Source organism: Dunckerocampus dactyliophorus, chromosome 1 (assembly GCF_027744805.1).
Source record: "Dunckerocampus dactyliophorus isolate RoL2022-P2 chromosome 1, RoL_Ddac_1.1, whole genome shotgun sequence".
Classification (NCBI taxonomy): domain Eukaryota; kingdom Metazoa; phylum Chordata; class Actinopteri; order Syngnathiformes; family Syngnathidae; genus Dunckerocampus; species Dunckerocampus dactyliophorus.
The window spans coordinates 50421910-50436013 of NC_072819.1; the positions used below are offsets into that span (position 1 = coordinate 50421910).

Consider the following 14104-nt stretch of genomic DNA (forward strand, 5'->3'; position numbering starts at 1 on the left):
TGCTTGTGTAAAAGTCTCTTCATGGTCTTGCTTGGTCATGTTCGAGCCACATGAACCATCTCGAGCTCTGAGAAGCTCAGGGAGGGGTCTCCTGCGGGCGCCCAGAGTCAGGACTAAACACAGTGAGGCTGCGTTTCAGTTTCACGCTGCCAAAATCTGGAACAGTCTTCCAGAAGACGCGCGACAATCCTCAACTTGTTTGTTTTGTTTTGTGAAATGATTTTCGAATGATTTTATGTTTCTATGGAATGGTTTTAGGATGTGATTGTACCCTTCGTTTCTGCGAAGCCCTTTGAATGACCTTGTGTACGAATGGTGGTTCGCCCTGCCTTGTAAGGGATGCGCAGATGCCGAAGATGGAAATCAAATGATGGATTTCCACCCCATTTTCGCTCTGTAGATGCAAGCTACGACCGGAAGCGTGTCCTGTAGCTTCACATAGTTTCAAAATATTGCCAGATCTTGCAAAAGTTTTGTGAGATCTTGCAAAATTCTGTCTTTTTTTTCGAATGAGTATTTTCCGGTCTGCTCATGCCTCCTTGTCAGTATTGTCGCTTCTTGGCTGTGTTTTCCTTTTTGCGGAAGTTTCTGCCAGTTAGTTGAGTAAGCTGCTTGTTTTTTTCCATCTGTTTTTAATGTTCTTTTCCCCATGGAAACGCCGTTCTGCTCTGCTGGTGGGGGTGTTTGTTTGTACGTCGCGCTTTTTGGCTTTACTTGGATGCCACGGTGCTCATTTTTGGATGTTTTGTTTCCTGTGATTTTTATTAAAAACTGCTCTCCAAGTTGAAAGCCATCTCCTCAGGCTCTGCTTCCAGGGTTCACCTCAGCTAAAAAAAAAAAGTAATTGTTTATATTTAAAGTCAAAGCATAGTGTCATCATTCCAGCCTTTCATCCTGACAGTGTGCCTTTTTGCTCTTGTAGTTACCATTTTTTGCTGGGTTTTTTTGTTTTTTATTCCTACAATGTTTCGAAAAAACTGACCGCGTGCTAAAAATGGCCCCCGAGCTGCACTTTGAACACCCCTGTCCTATGTCTTTCCCTCAATTTTTGCGATTGTGTGTTGTGGTTTATTTGTTCTCCTTATCTGTTACACTTAGAAATGTTCATGTCGACACTCCTTCAATGCAGTTTAAACGTTTGACCACAAGATGTCAGTGTAGGACAATTGGCCAAGGTGGATAAAATTAGTATGTGACGTCACAAGTCCTTAAAACAATCTATAAACAGCATCTGGCTGTAGAAAACACACACTCTTTTCATGCTTTGTTACCGTGCAGTGTTACCGTACCGAGTTACGGTATGGATTTATGGACGTTGACATAAGTTACATTAAAATAATTTTCGGAATGTAGTTTGGCTTTTGAACTTGATGTTTTTCTTGCGTTCAAACTTTCCGACAGCCAGCGAAGGCATCATCCTGCGGCTGGACGGGAGCGTCCAGGCTGGGGAGGCAGGACGCCACCGGGACGTCCGTTGACCGTCAACATGTCCGCCGTGAACAGCTGGCGTCGAGAGCCGCATTAAAAAGGTGCGTGCGCGCCATTGGCTGAACATCTGGTGCGCGTCTCCGCCTCTTGTCATTCAGGCGCGCGGGTGCGTATACGATGGGACTGCCCCCACTCGGCGCCTCCACAACAATGGAAGGATTGCACGCGTAGCTCCATTTTATTTCCGTGCAAACCTTTGGGGTTTAACCATCCCGGTGAAAATGGCGACGGGGGCAGGCTGGCAGCCCGCGTACAGCACCTCGACGAACAGTAGCAGCAGCAGCAGCAGCAGCGCCAAATACATCCCATCGTCAACGTCCGGCATGTTCTACGACGGGAGCCTAACGCTGGAATACACGCAGGATCTTCATCTGAAGATGAGTAAGAAAATCGCCCAGCTGACCAAGGTGAGTGATGCTTGGAGCAGGTGGGGATGGAGGCGGAGTACGGGGGCTCTTTTGGCGCGGGAAGCTGCTTGTAAACATGAGGGGAAGTGAAGCCATCCCACTGATTGGTGCAGTGTGTCGTTTTCAAGTTGCACGCTTTGGGATGAAGCCCCAAATACCGACTGTTGGTGATATGCGTTCCTTTTACTTACGTCACGTCTGTGGAAACATTCACTGCACCGATGAACCTGTGCACGTTATCTCAATGCAGCCATTGCCACCGGGTGGGCTAGGGGTGGGGTGGGGGGTGGGGGGTTACGTAATCTTAGGGGATGCAGAGCTTCCAGTCTTTCTACCTGCGAGCAGAGCAGTAGTGCAGCAATACTATGAGTAGTAAGGAGGAGAGCCGAGGTGGCAGCAGTGGGTGGAAGCGGAAGCAGAGCCAAACGTGCAGTGCAGGCAGAGAACACAAACTCAATTTTACATAACATGCAGACAAAGGAGGCAGGTTGAACACTTTGTGTGACTGTGATGGCTGCTTTGCCGTGCAAAGGTCAGATGTGACTATGGCGAATGGGACGACCTCACTGGCTTGGTTTTGTGCCCAGTGCACAGCTGAGCTAAAATCCCTCTTCCCAGATTTTGTTTTGCTCCTATTCAAAAGAAAATCCCCAAGTGCTTTGCTTAATGGGAGCAAATGAGATGATTTCCTCCCTGCAAGCAACAAAGACAAGAACGAGGATTATTCATGTGTGGCATAACTACATCGTCGGTTGTCTTTGGAACAGACGCATGTGACGCTGCTCAGCCCTGCACCCCGGCAAGGTCTTCAACCCTCGTCCACAGTCCCTACCAAATGAGAGTTCAGTTTAGCCGTGCAAGCCACAAGCTGTCAACTCGTCCAGTGCAGCTCTTAAGGCGTCAGGGAGTGGAGTCTACCCAGTCCCCGAGCTGCGGCAAAGCGGATTGTTAAGGCTAACTTTTGTTCGCTCCAGCCGCAACAAAACATCTCGCGTACCCTCAACCACCATCGCTCGCCTGTGACAGGAAGCCATCGAGCCAACCAGGGATGTCCCGATCCGATCTTCAGGATCAGCATCAGCTGTCGATCATATCACGGTAGGCGCGGTAATGCGCCTCAAAGCTGGTCGCCCCTCCAAAGAAGAAGAAAACGCAACACCACCATGCAGACATGTCCGCCGTGTACCGTGGTGACGTTCGTTTCACGCTGGACGTGGGATAGTCGGCTCTGTAGCTTCAGCGGTAGTTCCCCCTCAACTGTGCCCGGACCGCTGTGTCATGGTGCGGGGAGCTCGCACAGGAAGCTACGTGGTGACATTTCAGGTATTCCCCTCTGTGAGTAATGGTCTCACCTTAGCCACCCCAATGAAAAATTTCTGGCTCTGCCATTGCTCGCACCGGAAGCGCTGCTAAAACTGCTGGTTGTTTATACTAGGGACCGTCAATAAATTACTATTGTGTTGAAGAGAGTTTGTTAAAAAAAAAGTCATATATTCTAAATCACACCACAAGTTGATCTATAACCACGTCAAATGATTAGTCCTACACTAAAAGTATTTTGCACGCCATTTTTTCAGATGTTATTTTTTACTGGATGGACTTTTATTGGGTCTTTTATTGGATTAGGGAGCTGACTCACAGAGGTTTGTTACAAAGCCAAACAAAATTGTTGGTCACGCTGTGGAATAAAAAAAGGAAATTCAGCAAAACTTTGCTTGCATGATTTTTAATGCTTTGAAGAGCTATTTTCGTAACCATCTTCAATTCAACAAATTCATGTTTGTAACAAATCGGCAAGACTATAAAAAAAAATCGTATCGCAAGGCAAAAAATGTGCATGGGGACATCCCTATGAATGATGTACGTCCTCCCATCCAGTGGAAGAGCATCTAATTGTTCTGCCTGTCACGATACAGCTGACGTTGATAAATGAACAAAGATACATTATTTCTAGTCAATAAATAATCATTTTACCAATTCAGTGAAATTGTATCATTTCCCGCGGCACACTTGATGACTTGAACTGGCGCACTAATGGCGTCCCTGGTCTAAGGAACTTATGACAAGTGCTGATACGTTTGCCATCGCCAGAGAGCTGAACATGGAAGAAAGTATGCAGTTTGGCTGCTTTTGCTGCTCTCACTTTGCAGCCTCCACTCGTACTGGAAGACTTTCTTCGTGTTTTTGTTTTTTGTGCTGGCTCACACTCTGCTAAAGTTAATTCATCCGGTTTAAAAAAAGACTGCCTTTGACGACATTGACAAGCCGTTCTTGAAACGTCCTGCCGTGTTTGTTGTGAGAATGCGGAGGTGAAAAGGCCGCATTGGAATCAATTGCGTGACACGATCCTGTGAGAAGTCCCAACACTCACGAGAAGTGTTGGTCCCTCGTCGGCGGTGATGCAATTACGATGACGACGGGAGCTTTGTTTTTTCTGCTCGGCATGTTTCCACTCCGAGCGGTGAAAAGAGATGCCAACCATCATGAACGTACTGCAGATGTTCTTACCTCCAGGAAGTGTGGCTGGAAGCACACGAGCAGTTTCGTTCATCGCTGGTTTGTTGCATGCGGGATATCTTTTCTGTTTCTGAAACCCGGAGACACGAATAGTAATGTGTCTGCGTTCCTGGGAGACGGAGAGACAACGGGGAAAGCAAGAAGAAAAGAGATGAAAGCAGCGGGCGTCGTTACAATCATCATGTATAATTAAAGCAGTGCTTCCTTGGCTGATGCAGGGCGGGGAATCAAAGGCCCCCGCAGAACAGAAAGCTGAAATGGACCTTTTTCATCCATTCTTCATAGCTGCAACAATAACAACATGCAAATCGTGTTGGATGCATTTGTGGTCGTTTAGAGGGTGTATCTGGTGCCTGGTGCCTGGGTGTAATGGTACAGCCGCTGCCTTTGAAGGCAGAAGGCGCTGGTTCAATTCAAATCAGTTCATTTGGGATTTATTGAGCAGGTTTGTTTCCCATCTATTGATGTTACAGTCGTCCCTCACTACATCACGGTTCAAGCATTGCGCCCCCACTCTTTTGAGGTTTAGCGATTTAGCGACTGCCCTGCACAGTCATGGCCAAAAGCTTTGAAAATGGCACGAACGCAGCCTCGGTTTTGATGATGGCCATTTGCATATACTCAGAATGTTATGAAGAGTGAAGGATGAATGGCAACGGATTGCAAAATCCTCCTTTGTCATGAAAATGAACTTAATCCCCCAAAAAACATTTCCATTGCATTTCAGCGCTGCCACAAAAGGACTTGTCTGGCTAACATAGGTGAGCGCGTTGACAAGGACAAAGGCTGGAGATGATGACTCTGTTAGCCTGATTGAGTGACAATAACAGACAATAACAATCAACATGCTTTATTTCTCTATGTTCAGTTTTACAGTGCCTCAAAAAGGCTCTGAACTGAAACTTAAAGGGAGTCTTTATTGAGAAGCTGCTATCTGTCTGCTGCGCTAGCAAGTAGAGGCCAAACATTAGCGGGAGCAAAATAGGAAACCTTCGAGGATGAACTGCTTTGCTGGGGAAAAAACCTTGGTTAAGGTCGTTAACCTGCTCCAGAAGGTCCGACGCTAACCGAAACGTACGCTAATGAAAAAATGAACATTTAAGGTAACTTTTACCTTCACTTGAGTGATTGTTGACAAAGACACGATGTGGCAGCGACAGCAACACATCCACCGCCTTCATGTATTGCCAGGAGTTATTTCTTGACTTCAGTGGTGTTTCTCATCTCAAACCGCTCCTTTTTCTTTTGATCACGGCCGCAAAATAACCCAAAATGGAGCCGATGAAAGTTGCAAGTACCAGCATTTTGATAACGCAGGTGAGAAACACGACTGAATTCAAGAAATAACTCACACAAAGGTAACGACAGTGTTGATCGTGCTGCCACATTGTGTCTTTGTCAACAATCACGTCTTCAATTACGATAAAAGTAACCTTAAATATTGATTTCCCCCGTTCAGTCATCATTTATATGCATTTAGAATTGTTTTAAGCATGTAAAACTATGACTTTAGAACTATAAAAACGTGTTTTGTGTTAACGATTTTGAGACTTTTGCGTGTTAGTGTTAGTTAGTGTTAGTTAGCAAAGAACTACCGCTGATGACATCACAGACGAGCGACGGAGCTGCCTTCCGGTTCCTCATATAATCAGCCTAATAGGATGCTAGCAAGAACGTTGCGTGATAAAAATACGTCAAGAACACAGTTGGACTCACGCGGTGTCTTAATAACGTGACAAGACACGAGCGGTATTGTACGCTAACCGGAAAATGCACACAAATTTTGGCGGAAATTTTTCTATGTTAACCAAAACATATGCTAACTGGGGTGTACGCTAATCAAGGTTTCACAAACTGAGGTTATTGGACAGAGACATAAGACCAAAACTGTGAAATTGTTGTTTTTCCTCTGTTAAGCATGGTCATTAAGAACTACTAGGAGAGAGGTTCACTTCTTGTGAAGAAGGCTTCAGGACGCCCAAGAAAGGCCAGCAAGCATCTGGACTGTCTCCAAAAGTTGATTAGCTGCAGCATCGCGGTCGCTATTGCTCGTTATTGTGTGTTATTATCGCAGCCTATCATTTGTCAGCGGGGACAACCAGTCAAACTCCCTTTCACAAAATGTGGATCTGCCAACTCCAGCAGGTCTACGATTCGGCACTATGTGGTGAGCTGTGGGGGCCGCGGGGTCTTAAAATCGCTTAAGCTCGAGCTGCATTTGCAGGAAGTGCACCCTGTATCATTCACCTGCAGAGCTTCTAAAAGCAGCTTACGCTTGTGGGAGCGAGTGAGCACGACGGAGGAGATGTTCCTCACTCCAGCTTGTGCGCAGCTAATTGAAGTTTAACGGTGTAATGCGGAGAAATACGTATTCAATTTGTGGATGCGTGAATTCACTTTTCTGGACAAGACATTGGACAAATAGCCTCCCCGGAGGTGACCGCATTGTCTTCAGTCTGTTTGCTTGTCTTCTCGTCGTCCAGCTTTTTGATCTCATGTTGACTCTTCATCCTCATTCCAAATCCTCATTCTGTTGTCTCATTTTGCCAGGTTATTTATGCTCTCAACACCAAGAACGATGAGCATGAAGAGGAGATCGAGTCTCTGAAGGAAGCCCACGAGGATGAGGTATGAACCCCACTGAACGCCCGTCCATCCATCTTCTCTGCCGCTTGTCCTCACTAGGGTCGCGGGGGCATGCTGGAGCCCATCCCAGCTGGGCGAAAGGCGGGGTACACCCTGGACTGGTCGCCAGCCGTTCGCAGGGCACATATAGACAAGCAACCATTCACACTCACATTCATACTTATGAGCAGTTAAGCTAACGTGCTTATTTTTGGAGTGTGGGAGGAATTTTTCTAATATGAAAGAATTATTCTAATCTGTCCGGTACTCTGCAAAAGACCGAGGCACTTAGTTTTGTTTTTATGATATCTCCAATAACCTCAGTTTGTGGAACCTTGTTTAGCGTACGCCCCGGTTAACATATGTTTATGGCAAAGTTTGTGTGCATTTTCCAGCTAGCATACAATATGTGTCACGTCTTGTCATGTTATTGATACACCACGTGAGTCCAACTGTGTTCTTCACGTGTTTTCATCACGCAACATTCTTGTTAGCGTCCTCTTAGGCTGATTATACGAGGAACCGTAAGTCAGCTCCGTCGCTCGTCTGTGTTTAACCAAGGTTTTTTTTTTTAAGGTTTCCTATTTTGCTCCTGCTAATGTTTGGCCTCTACTTGCTAGCGCAGCAGACAGATAACAGTTTCTCAATAAAGACTCCAGTTAAGTTCCAGATCAGAGCCTTTTTGAAGCACTGTAAAACTGAACATAGAGAAATGAAGCATGTTGATGATAATTTACGTAACATGCAAAATCATTTCTCTGTGGCATTCAACATAAACTAAATGCTTTTCAACTACAATGCTAATTTACACTGAAAATCCCAGACACCCGCCAACGATTAGCCAGATGGATTTTACATGGCGACTTTGAACACCTCCACATATTCCATATTCTTTATTAAACATCTGATACATAATATGCATAAAATACAGTCAAACACTGTCTAAGGCTTAACAAGAGACAGGACTGGCATATTCAACCTCTTAATGGCAGTAGACTACTGGGCTTCAAATGCATCACAGAGCGTCGTATTAATAGACGGCACCCTGCTGCATTAAAAAGTCCCTTTCAGAATAACACACTAGTTGACAATTACTGCTCTAGCTAATATCTGTCCTAGCATGTCAAAATGACTGCAGTGGAAACGCTCAAGGCAGGGGTGGCCTAAGACTTTTGCACAGTACTGTCACATAAATGTTCTTTTCATTGTTTTAGGGTTTATTGTTGTGTGTCAAGACAGGAAGTTGTCATTTTGCATTCCCCCCCAGGTGCAGCACATTGTGACTGAAACCAGAGACAAGATCATGCAGTACAAGAGCAAGATGGCGGACGAGGCTGACCTGCGGCGGCGGCTGGCCAGTCTGGAGGAATCCGTGGAACTCCACGAGCACATGAAGAGACAGGTGCTTTATTTAGTCGTCTTCAGCATGGCGGCGGACTGACTTTAGACGCGTAAGTTACGGACGTTAAGTTCCTTGTGAGACGTGATGTAACAGTCATGTGAGAGACATGAGTGGATCTAATAAGCAGCACATTTGAGCAAACAGCAGCATGGCGGCATCACGTGCGTGCTGCGCTGAGTGTCAACGCCGCCCATAATCAGGGTTTCTGCTGCATGCAGTTGGTCGTGGTGCAGCGCCATGACAAAATCAAAGCCGCCACACCTTAAAAATGAGGGTTTTGTTTTAAAACTTGAAAGCAATGTTAAGTAATACTGTATATTGTATGAATGCATATATATGCTATATAAATACATATATACCGTAGTTTATTATTTACGCACATTTTGACCCCAATTAGTTTGAAAACAATTTAAAATATCGTAGAAACGTTCTTTATTTTGCTACACATGCACCAGAATCGGCTGTCTTCCCTGTTCCCGCTTGCACATGTGTGACCAGATAGACGTTCACTTTATTTTGTATTATCGCGAGAATGAAAAATAGCCCATACGATGTGTGGCAGGCGAAGCTCTTCCATCCCGGCGTGTGTGATCATTTCAGTCTCACTCCACTTTCTGGCATTTTTGTTTACACATTTTGCCTGGCTCTCACTGCCTCTCTGGCGGCAGCTAGCTAGCTCGTTTTTGTCCCATGGCGTACGTGCTAACTTACTTTTTTAAAGTGTCACTTAACAGTCTTGCTCTCTTGTTATCACTATAATGCTTATGGCTTGTCTTGAAAAAAACTACATGTGCGTCTAAGTTGTTTAACATAAACACGTAGTGTTGCCAGCTTTAGCTAGTGATGCTATCACGGGGGTCCCCAACAGGTGTAGCTCGTATGCTAGCAGTAGTAGTTCACCAAAACAATTAACAACAACAATTAATTTCCCATGTATTAGTGCTGCTCTAAAACAGGAATCAATTAAATTTAGGTTTGCGTCAAATAGTACAAATACAATTTCACTTAGTACTATTGGACTAAATAGGTCAGGTAACAAAAGGAGGCTCTTTAAGTGCTCGCAGAAACTTTGCCATGAAATTGTAACAGTAATAATAAGTAATAATAACAGTTTTGCAATGTTCTCGGTTCATGTTCATGTCCAGTTGTTGAAAAAAGTTACATTAATAAGTTAACAAATAAATGAATGATCAATAGAAATGGTCATTTGTCTTAATAATAATAATTAAAAAAAATTGCAGACGCAGCAGCGGCACAACACAGCGGCGGCAGTCCGCCCTCCTGTGCGGCCCATCACCGCAGCTTCAAAAAACAAAATCCTTGGGCAAACGCTGATAACGGTTGTGGTCTTGCAGGCTCTTGCAGAGTTTGAGATGTACAGACAGAGAATGGAGGATTCACAGCTCTGCACCGAAGCCCAACACACACAGCGAGTGGTTTCCATGAGCAGAGAGGTACACACACACACACACGCGCACACACACACACACACACACACACACACACACAATTAAATAGATCAAACAGTACTTTTATTATGTAATTTCTTATTTTAATAATTAGGGTTTTTCTTCATAACATAAAGACTTTATGCTCATAAGATGACAACTTATTTTCTTGTAATATTCTCAAAAAATTACTGCTCTTTTTTTGTCGTTTTTTTTTTTCATTTTTCTGTTTAATTTGATTTACTTTGTTTAATTATTTTTAGAATGTGCCACGGGCCAATAAAAAAACAGCTGTATGCCGCAAACGGGCCCCAGGCCTCACTTTGGACACCCCTGGTTTATAACAGGGATTCTCAACTGGTGGGTCGCGAGTCGTTCCCAGGAAAAAAACAACTCCACTTTTATTCTGAAGGGGATTTTCTTTGCAGCGGGGTGCCGTGACAATGCTCTGTAGTCTGCTGTTTAAAACCTGCTGTCAGAGAAGAAGACCAACACAGTTTGGCAGGATTGTGTCTCACAGGAAATGGTAAGTGGCAAAGGAAGTGATCAATATTCGCAACGATTAGCCAGCAAATATTGTAGCTACGTTAACCTGCAGAATGAGAGGAAATTTATAGTAATAATCAGTGGTGTGAAAAAGTGTTTGCCCCCTTCCTGATTTCTTACTTTTTTGCATGTTTGTTCACATTTAAATGTTTCAGATCATCAAACAAATTTACTTTTACGCCAGATGTAATGGGACACACACCTTCCAACAAGTTCAACTTTTGTCTCGTCAGACCACAGAGTATTTTCCCAAAGGTCTTGGGGATCATCAAAATGTTTTGTGGCAAAATGGAGACGAGTCTTAATGTTGTTTTTGTTCAGCAGTGGTTTTGGTCTTGGAACTCTGCCATGCAGGCCGTTTTTGCCCAGTGTCTTTCTTATGGTGGAGTCATGAACACTGACCTTAACTGAGGCAAGTGAGGCCTGCAGTTCTTTGGATGTTGTTGTGGGGTCTTTTGTGACCTCTCGGATGAGTCGTGGCTGCGCTCTTGGGGCCAAGGGAAGGTTCACCACTGTTCCATGTTTTGGCCATTTGTAGATAATGGCTCTCACTGTGGTTGGCTGGAGTCCCAAAGCTTTAGAAATGGCATTATAACCTTTTCCACACTCATAGATGTCAATTAATGTCAGTTGAGTTATGTTTCAACAGGGGGGGGGGGCAGTCATTTTTTCACACAGGGCCATGTAGCTTTGGATTTTTTTCCTCCCTTAATAATAAAAAGTTTCTTATAAAAAGTGCATTTTGTGTTGAGTTGTGTTGTCATTGACTAATATTTACATTTGTTTGATGATCTGAAACATTTAAGTGGGACAAACATGCAAACTAAGAAATCAGGAAGGGGGCAAACACTTTTTCACACCACTGTGTGTTATAGAAATTGTGAGGCGACTTTTCGGCAGCAGTGGGTCCCGTTTAATTTGTCCTTTGGTTTTTAGCAGACTGACAACAGCAGGAATGGAAATGGAATGGAAAGTAAGAATGCAGACTGAATGTTGAAATATATAAACCAACAGGGCGTGGCTCCCCCGCTCAATCAATCAGAATTTACTCTCTCCTCATTTCAAACACCGCCCCTAATTAGTCTACAGGTGGCGGCGATTGGAGGACAGGGACCTCCGTCTGACGTAATACAGGTTTATAAAACGTGATGAATGCCAACACAGGAATTGAGTCGACAACCTCTGGGCTGAGAAGCAAGCACCTCCTGAGCCGTGTCGCCTGTGTAAAGGCAGCAAAATGTCTCAGTCATGGAAAATGGCAAATGGATTTCCACCAGTAGGAGGCACCAAATGTATTGCCCAATCATTTTCAGTGGGAAAATTGCCACCAAAAATACGAAATTACAGTAAATGTTGCAGTTTTTTGAAAAGTCTGAGAAGATAGACACCGTGTCCTGAATGAGCTGGACATTTTGACACTGAATTGCTTGAATTAGTGGACAAAGAACTATGAAGAAGCCCAATAAATTGATGAACAGTGGTGCTCAATTGAATTACGTGTGAATGCTGACATGCCGAAGCTGAACTGAAATGTAGAACGGATGTTGAAATGTCCTGGACGTTTGGAACTGGATTCACGGACTGAGGATCGAATCAGCAACCATCAGGTTAGGAGATGACCACTGTACGATCTGAGCCATGCCACCGTGCAAAGAATAAGCAAAATGCTACGTGTAATGCTATACAGTGTTCCTTCGTTTATAGCCCAAAATAGCCCGCAATAAGTGAAATTCATGAAGTAGCCAACTTACCTTGTGTACAATTATTATTACGGATGTCCGATAATATCGGCCCAGCGATATTATTGGCCCAATATTGGCATAAAAATTTGATATCGGTTGATATCGGTATTGGGTTTTTCCCTATAATGAAAAGCGATAATAACAATCTGATATATATATATATATGTATATATATATATATATATATATATATATATATATATATACTGTATATATACACAGTCAAACTTGTCTATAGCGGCCACTAGAGGGAGACTTCAAAAGTGGCCGCTATAGACAGGTGGCCTCTATAGACATAGTAGCGAACGGAAAAGAAGACGGCTTTGTTTGTGTCGAATACAGAAGATGAGGACTTTGATGGATTTGTGGATGAGGATTGATGAAAAATAACGTGAGTACATTCGAAGATACTTCAATTAAGTACAACCCAACTCAGTTTTGCTCCCACTGCCGCATGCATGCTAGCGTATGTTTTTTTTTATTGTAGCGTCGCCGGGAGCACGTCCTGTTCCCAGCCTACTTTGCGGTAATGTTTTGGTGCAAATGCTCTTAAAGTTACATGTTTGACCAGGAAATAGCAAGCTCAAAAGAAGACGGCTTTTTTATGTGGAACAACTGACAGTTTGTGTGGATCTTGTGAATGATTGTGACTGAGCTAGGACTCAGTAATTAAAGTCTACACACGACGGCTTCATTGATTGAAAAACAAAACTTTTTCGTGCATGAAGCTTCTACTTGAGTCGGTATTTTGGCCGCTATAAAATGGGTGGCCGCTGGCCGCGTTAGACAGGTGACTGCTATACACAGGGTCTATAACATGTACATTTGCTGCGGGGGATTTTTCAGTGGCTGCTATAGGCAGGTGGCTGTTCTATAAAGGTGGCCGCTAAGACAGGTTTGACTGTGTGTGTATATATATATATATATATATATATATATGTATATATATATATATACTGTATATATATAGGCCTGTGGGCTCCCTTACTTGCCGTCATCGAGGCATCTAGCGGCGCCAATACGTGGAAACACTGTGTCACGTCCTGTGTTATTCTTCGCTGTCGGAACTGGGGTTCCATATGTTGAAACCACGGGCGTGGGTGTGCCACAGATTGCACTGACGTTAGCTAACTCGTTAGCTTGTAGCAGCGCCGGCACGGTCTTGTTGTTTTTACCCACGCGCAGGGTCACCAAATGTGGAGATGCAATCACAACCAGGCAGGAGTCGAGGTAGGTGGCACCAATCAGATTACTCTCCACTCAACTCAACAATAAGCAGCAATTCTTTGGCAATAGCTAAGTGGCTCTGTCAACCTCATGACCTGGAAACAGAAGTACACTTGGTAGATAGAAAGATGGTGTGATATATCCATATATTAGCTAAAAAAGAGTGAAACCTATCTCGTTAGGGTGGCTTTACTGCAGTGAGGGCGACAACATATTTTCTCTAGCATAGCGACAGCACAACTGACAACTCCTCCATCCAACAGACATACTCCACATATGCCTAACACATTAGTGCCATCTAGAGGCATTGAAGTGTCACAACATGACCAATACACTATAAAACAGATAGATACTGTATCATCTCCGAGGGAAATATCTACAGGGTCGAAAACAATATTGGGGGTCACCAAAATGTGTTAATTCCTTGACATGCGATGTTACACATATCAGTATCGGTTGATATCGGAATTGGAAATTGAGAGTTGGAAGACATCAGCATATCGGTTATCGGCAAAAAAGCCAATGTCGGACATCCCTAATGATTATATATGTTTTAAGGCTGTAAAAGCCCTCACCAAACACTTTATGCACTTTTCTCAGACAGACATGATCATTTTCCAACATTTCTCTTTTGTTTAAACACTCGTAACTGCAAACCTACATTTGAATTTCAATGCCCAATCGATGAGGCTGGAAATTATT

The 14104-nt window shown here is 43.9% G+C and overlaps 1 protein-coding gene across 8 annotated transcripts in view; it reads left to right on the plus strand.

The window, feature by feature from the left end:
* The first annotated feature begins 1259 nt into the window (after positions 1 to 1259).
* Positions 1260 to 14104, plus strand: part of LOC129179123 (protein FAM184A-like) — a 56048-nt gene continuing 43203 nt past the window's right edge. For 4 of the 8 annotated variants that reach the window (XM_054771977.1, XM_054772003.1, XM_054771994.1 and 1 more), the window contains exons 1-4: positions 1260 to 1895; positions 6963 to 7040; positions 8305 to 8439; positions 9795 to 9893. In XM_054771977.1, the coding sequence (XP_054627952.1) occupies positions 1710 to 1895; positions 6963 to 7040; positions 8305 to 8439; positions 9795 to 9893 (498 nt within the window). In that variant the 5' untranslated portion in view covers positions 1260 to 1709. The remainder of the gene's footprint in view (positions 1896 to 6962; positions 7041 to 8304; positions 8440 to 9794; positions 9894 to 14104) is intronic. The other 4 variants (XM_054772034.1, XM_054772019.1, XM_054772027.1 and 1 more) reach the window with 1 other exon arrangement.